This window comes from Triticum dicoccoides, chromosome 7A, assembly GCF_002162155.2.
Source record: "Triticum dicoccoides isolate Atlit2015 ecotype Zavitan chromosome 7A, WEW_v2.0, whole genome shotgun sequence".
NCBI classification, from domain to species: Eukaryota; Viridiplantae; Streptophyta; class Magnoliopsida; order Poales; family Poaceae; genus Triticum; species Triticum dicoccoides.
The window spans coordinates 2,291,026-2,298,052 of record NC_041392.1 but is presented as its reverse complement, the minus strand read 5'-3'; the positions used below and the strand labels follow the sequence as shown (position 1 = coordinate 2,298,052).

The window sequence follows — 7,027 nt, the reverse complement described above, 5'->3', positions numbered from 1 at the left end:
CATGCTCCCAGGTTTTCTTTTTCCCCAGGTTAAGGTGAAGAAGAACTGGGTGAGTGGAACCCAGGGCACGGCCGTTGCTGGAATGAGCACGACATTCGGACCCACCTTGCCTACAACTGTCAACGAGGCTCAGAGAACATGCGCTGCCCTCACCGACCCTCCTGACTGCTGCTCCAATACAGCCTCAAAGGTTCTGCTTCGACTCCGACTCCGACATAACTTGGCAACCAAGTTGGTTCTACAGGCATCTTCTAATCTAATCTAAACCTTGCTGTTGCAGTTAACGCTTTCTGTTGCCTTACCGACACGTGGACAGTGTGCTCTCACCGCTGAAGCAGAAACTGCACAGCCTGCTGATGCCAAGGTATTCATTCAAAGGACGGCCTGAAAAAATTATATTCTCTGTTCCGTACTCCTGTTCAATATTTTTGCTAGGCATGCCTGGTTCTTTTGCAGGAATCCGTTTGGTTAACTTTGTGCTTGCAGAAGTTTATGAGATGGTTTGCAGTGTCAGTGATCCTTCAATTAATGAGCCAAGTCGTCCGGTTGTGGACCCTTCACTATGCTTCTTGTTCATAATGGCCGTAGGAACTATAGTCTGCTCCTCACTCTGGGGTGAATTCGTTGCATGCCAACAGATTGATGGGCGTTATAATCAGCTGGCATGGCAGGTTCTCACTTTTCTGCCTATCCAGACTGTATAACATGCTATGCTATTTACTAGCTTTTTTTCATGAACAGGGATGAGCCGTTAATAGGATTATGTAATATAGAATATTTGGTTGTTGCTTGATTATACGTTATCTGCAGATTTGTTTGCCCTGGCTTTATAACATTTCTGCATCTGTACAAAAAAATAACTTATCTTGCTGTGAGGCACACTTGGTACTTATGACGAATAATTTTGCATTTTATCGGGTTTGTTTCTAGCTAATGAGTAGTAGTTTTCAGTTGATCACTTGGTTAAGTTTTTGACTAATGAATTTCTTCGTTTCATACTAGACAGCAGGGACCGAATTCTGGAACAAACAACAGACAAGATAAACAAGTCATTGAAATCACCGCAAAGAGAGCTGTTTTTCAAATTGTGGGATGTTCAGTTCTCCTTCTCCTGTTCTACTTCATGTCGTCTTGGGTCGCCTGGCTACTCATTGTATTGTTCTGCATTGGTGGTATTGAGGTATTTCCTCGTATATTCTCTATCTTTGCACTCTTTTGATCACAAGGCCTGTCTATTTGTACAAGTACTTCTCTTGGTGCTTGGTTATTGAAGTGCTTGTTTAGTTTTTTATATTGGTATTCGGTTGTGAGTTTGTTTCTGTTTTGTGTCTTTCAGAGTATGCATGTTTGCTTGGTGACAATTATCTCTAGGTAATGCATGAAATAGTTTACATCAAGCATTTTTTTTCAATGCTCTTTATTTTAGTTTTTAACTCGCTGTCTGTGCCTCTTGTGCGCCCTGTTTCCAGGATTTATAAGGATTGGAGAAATAATACTGTACAATTGCCGTTGTACGGGGAGGTCTTAACCTTGTCTCTTGGAGTGGCACCATTCTGTACGGTATTTGTCATTCTATGGGCTGCTTATCGGCATTCTTCGTTTGCTTGGATAGGTCAAGACATCCTTGTAAGTTGAATTGATGATGATTCTTAGGTTTGCTTGCTTTGTTTTTTATCTTCATGGGGAAATACCCTTCATCCAAACACCCCCTTAGTTCTATTCTTTTCCACTTTAGTTCAGAAGCAACTGAAAGCATGCAACATGTTTACTATCACTTTAGTTCAGAACTTAAAACTAGCATGTCCAAATTCAGTGCGGATCGAGGTTCCATTTTCCTAGTAGGATCAGCTAAACTGTGATTTGTTTTATAGTTTACACATTGCAGTAAGGTCAATCTCTTCAAAAGAATTTGATGCCGTTTTTCAGTTAAAGTACATTTCAGAACTGGCCTTCTATTTTTACACTAGCAGCTGTGTATGTGCAATGCAAGTTTTCACATCATACATCAAATGTCAATCAACTTATTATTGACCATATTCAGTTTTTAGCCCTAACAAGGTAAGTACCATAAACCACAAGCTTAAGCATGATTTATCTAATATGAATACATTTATATTAGTTATGGGCTGAACCGATTTTTGTTTAGATTTCACATGTTAGTTTTCGTCCATGAACTATACAGATGGAGATCAGAAGTAAAATGTTGACAAGATTATCATTTTCACTAAATCTTAGGAGGTACTCGAAAGTGATCTACCCAGGACTTAAGGGAGTTGATAAGATTATCTTCATTTCACACCTTGTATCATTTGTTTGATTTTGGACATCACATAATCAGTTTCCAAGCTTGATGCATGTTATTTGAGAATTACATTATAAGTTGTGGAATAGTTTCCGTAATGTAGAGAACGTCATTTCTTTACCCTTTTTTTATATAATTTGTTACTCGGGATGCAAATTTTCTTCTGGCATGGTGTTTAATTAGCTTGCAGCCTTGGACCTTTGAGAAAAATACATACATTAACCATGCAATCTGTGAATTGTCACAGGGTATCTGCTGGATGATAAACATAATTCAGAAGGAGCATTTACCTAATATCAGGGTATTAGCATGTCTATTTGCTGTAGTCAACTGATTGTCGTCGGATCCTGCTTGTAGTAATATCTAAGACTCTATCTTTGCAGGTTGCATCGGTTCTTCTTGGTGGTGCATTTGTGTATGACATCTTCTGGGTCTTCATTTCACCTCTTATATTCCATGAGAGTGTTATGCTTGCAGTAAGTGCAATCTTGATCTTTACATTTGCATCAATACTTACTATCAGCCATGCTTTAGTTCTGCGTATTAATTTGCACGATAGATTTTCTAGTTAAATCAATCAGTGGAATAGTCCTGCTTCTTCGCAAAAAAGAAAAGGAATAGTCTTGCAACTGCATGATGAAACCATTTTTAGAAAATAAGATATGCCATTTCCCCCAAAAAGGAATACTCTTGCTTCTTCACAAAAAAAAAGGCATCTGGAGGTTGTAAAATAAAGAGAAGGATTCACTTCTTAAATACCTTTGGAATATGAGAGAATTGGTAGCAGCTTGTCTTGAAACTGAGTGAATTGTTAAAATATTCAGTGTTATGATCTAATCTGGTTCTCTTATGCCCCGTATAAAAATTGATATGTTTAGGAGGCAAATGTTCGGACTTGAAACTAGTGAAATGTTATTTTTTGTGGTTATAATTTGAAACTAAATAAATGCATTATCCAGCAAATGCTTATGTTTAGTAACCTATCTTATTCTCTTATGTGCTGTGACTTGTGATTGTTTTTTTTTTACTTACCATCTTATGAAAGCTCCCAGGTTGCAAGTGGTGGCAGCTCAGGGGAAGTGATTCCGATGCTCCTAAGAATACCTCGTTTCTTTGATCCATTGGGTGGATATGCCATGTTAGGCTTTGGTGATATTATTTCCCCTGGACATCTCATCGCATTCAGCTACAGGTACTCTATGCAATGCTGCAATATATGTTTATGGGTTTTCATCTAATCTGTTACTCCGTTAGTTCACTAATGGGTAGACATAGAAGAAACATACTTAAATATTGCCTGCTAGTCTGGTACTCCCTCCGTTTCTTTTTAGTCTGCATATAAAATTTGTCTAAAGTCAAACATAGTAAAGTTTGATTAAGATTCTAGAAAAAAATATGAACATTCACAATATAAAATCCATGCCATTAGATGCATCATTGATTTAACTTCCATATTGTATATCTCATGTATTATAGATGTTGATAATTTTGTATATAAATTTGGTCAAACTTTATGAAGTTGGACTTGAGACAAATCTTATATGCGAAGTAAAAAGAAACGGAGGGAGTACCATTCATGCTAAACGCAATGAAGGTCTCAAGAAACACACTAACTACCGTGCTGAAGATAGGTTGAGATGTAGAATATTTGGGAGATACTAAGATCGATTCTTCTTGCTTATCTCAAACATAGATACATATCATCTTCATATAGTGAATGCTTGGACCCTTGTTGTTTTCTAGCACAATAAGAACTCTGTTGTCTCAGAGGTCCACGCCATTTGTTAATGATACATCATCACTTTGGTATACGGCGCAGATTTGACAGGGCAGCCAAAAAAGGTATCTTCAATGGATATTTTCTATGGCTGACCGTGGGATATGTTGTTGGTAAGCATTTGATACATCTTGTTTTCTATTATATTTGTGTTGACCAGTTAGATGTTAGCGCTCTATGTTGTGTGTCTGTTGTGGTATTGCTTATGTTCATGGGCTGGTTACGCAATTTCCGTTAACAGTTCATTTTAGTTGTGAACTTCACAGTGGCCCGTCATATTTGATTATTTGGGTACCAGCAAAATAGTGGACTTTGATAACTAACCATTTTTTAGGACAGTTCTAATTTTTTGGCACGAACACCGAGTCTATAACCGATAGGCTTAACAAGCACTGCACTATAAAAGGGCTCAGTGTATTCAAGCAGTACATAGTACGGCACTGCTGTTGTTATGGCATCTAGGCGCACATGGTGGTGACTGCCTGTGACTGATTGGTTGTTTCCATTTTCTTGCTCCGCGTTCTGTTCTGCCTGGAAGTTACTGTCTTTCTTTGTCTTCAGGCAATAGATATACGTATTTTTCTTACTATAACTCTGTAAACCGCAGACTCCGGCGTAATCTGAAATCCTGTGTTTGTTAACACAATTCATTGCTTTGTAGTGCAGAACCCAGATTTTCATTTTTCCTTTTACCCTTGCAGGCCTTTTCCTTGCCTGTCTTGGGTTCTTCCTAATGGATGGACATGGTCAACCAGCGATGATGTACCTAGTACCATGCACCCTAGGTAAGCATATAAATTGTTCCTTTGCTGCCTCATCTTTACCTACTCCCTTTTACATGATCAGCGCCACCGATGCATGTATTCGCTTAGTTTCACACCAGGGCTTATTGTTGTGCTTGGCTGGATAAGAGGTGAACTGCCTCACTTGTGGAACTATGGAAGAAGACAGGAAAATTTAGTCGGTGAAGTTGATATGTGGTCAGACAGGGTTTAAACTCAAAAGCAGTCATCCTTGGATCTAATTAATCAGTGGATCTGACATGATGCTCCTTTGTTGCGTGAACTGTGCGGCATCGTGGAAATGTTAAATTAGCTGTAGCCAGATTTGTGTTTGATTTAGGTTGTCCTCATTTAACTTGACATAAAAAGAGCGAGTTGTGGAGATCCAACATATCTCATCCGTTCAACCGCTCTATCCAATGGTCTATGTTGCCATGGTGTTTAGCGCTAACCGTGTTTAGTACTAAACAAGGTTAGCACCCTCCTCTAATTAATAGTATACCTAATGTCAATGTGAGCGTCATCCAATTAATTAAATACTACATATTATCAACGTGCAACTAAGATCTTAACAGATATTAGTGTGTGAAGCAATTAATATATTGCCTAATATTTCATCAGATAAAATATTGTCTAATATTAACGTGCATTGCATGTACTCCCTCTGTAAACGTAAACGCTTTTATATTAGTTTATGGAGGGAGAAAACATGCGAGTTACGATTTGTCATGGAAATCAGTTTTGTATCAACAATAGATTACTTAATTTTACATAAGACTGAGCTAATGGTATTCTATTCTTACGAACATCATGATCATCTATGGAACTGGAACAATCATTCAAACCCAAAATTTTCAGGACATTGCAAATGCAAATACAGTGGCACATTGGGCCGCTCATGTTCAAACATGTGTGGATGCAAACAAACTCTGAAAGCATGTATCTTATACTTTAAACCAAAACTTTGTGTCCTCTTTTGGTAGGCATGCCCGGTTCCTTTGGAGGCAGTAACCCATTTGGTTAACTTTGTGTTTGCAGAACTTTGTAAGGTGGTTTGCAGAACATTATAAGATGGTCCGCAGTGACAGTGACACCTCAATCCCGGCCATAATGATGCCACAATCAGAGGAGGGAAGAATCTGACGGACTTGTTGGAACATGGAGCAAGGGATAAGTACATACAGTGCGACGGCCTATGGCCCATCTCAAATAAGGGCTCATTACATCTACATGCATGAATACATTACTTTTTTTTTTACAAAACACGTCAACACAAAGGATAACTTTGCTCATGGATATTTAACTCTATCAACCATGAATGAATAGTTAAGTTAGAATTATGTGGTTTGGCCTGCTGCTCATTTATATATATTTTTTTGGGAGGGGATGGGAGGGGGCTTACCCCCCCATATTTAGGGGGATCCTTGCCCTCCTTCCCCGGCATGACACCACAATATATTTGTTCAATGGTTGCTTATGGTTGAGTATATGTATGTTATAATCATCATCTGTATCATTTAATCACAGTTACATGGTATATTAAGACCTCATTTCCTAAATAAAATTACTTTATATATATAATTATAACTTAATAATGATTTTCATGATATGCAATATATACTGATGAAAGTATTACTTCTACTCTATTATACACTCCATTGTATAAAATTCGCACTAGGGCCTCCAAAATATTAGGGCCGGCCCAGATCTGCTAGAACAGTTTTTATTCTCCTTCCTGTATTTTATAGTTCCTATGAGTTGGCCCTTTTAAAAATCTCTTATCATAGTTTTCATGTGAAACTGAATGCAGAGGCTGGTACTTCAGCATATCGTCCAAAGACCTTTAGAAGAAGGTTTGCATGCATAAATTTCTTCTCAATTATGATATTAGTTTAACTAGAGTATCTCATATGCTTGTTTTGGCTCTGGGCTTGTATGTGACAGAAGGCAAGAGTCAGTTGAGGAGGAAAGGGATAAAGAGGTTGAGAAGACTATAAGTTATTCTCTTCCTGTCATAATTATGCAACACTCCCATCATATCTGTATTGTAGCTAGGGCCTTGTTACATTTTGAAACATTTGTCGGTTCACATCTACTCATTTTGCACCTGCACAGGTTGATAGGACAACTGATCTCTCCATGCTTGTTTTCGATCTATCTACATGG

The 7,027-nt window shown here is 38.2% G+C and overlaps 1 protein-coding gene across 1 annotated transcript in view; it reads left to right on the top strand.

Moving 5' to 3' along the window:
- The window catches only part of LOC119329301 (signal peptide peptidase-like 2), a 9,754-nt gene that overhangs the window by 1,034 nt on the left and 1,693 nt on the right, over positions 1-7,027 (top strand). Inside the window, exons 2-15 of the mRNA XM_037602317.1 lie at positions 29-190; positions 281-360; positions 452-671; positions 1,007-1,180; positions 1,337-1,371; positions 1,470-1,626; positions 2,550-2,603; positions 2,686-2,778; positions 3,355-3,494; positions 4,122-4,192; positions 4,781-4,864; positions 4,963-5,333; positions 5,900-6,714; positions 6,806-6,842. Coding sequence (XP_037458214.1) covers positions 29-190; positions 281-360; positions 452-671; positions 1,007-1,180; positions 1,337-1,371; positions 1,470-1,626; positions 2,550-2,603; positions 2,686-2,778; positions 3,355-3,494; positions 4,122-4,192; positions 4,781-4,864; positions 4,963-5,075 — 1,383 coding nt within the window. The 3' untranslated portion in view covers positions 5,076-5,333; positions 5,900-6,714; positions 6,806-6,842. The remainder of the gene's footprint in view (positions 1-28; positions 191-280; positions 361-451; positions 672-1,006; positions 1,181-1,336; positions 1,372-1,469; positions 1,627-2,549; positions 2,604-2,685; positions 2,779-3,354; positions 3,495-4,121; positions 4,193-4,780; positions 4,865-4,962; positions 5,334-5,899; positions 6,715-6,805; positions 6,843-7,027) is intronic.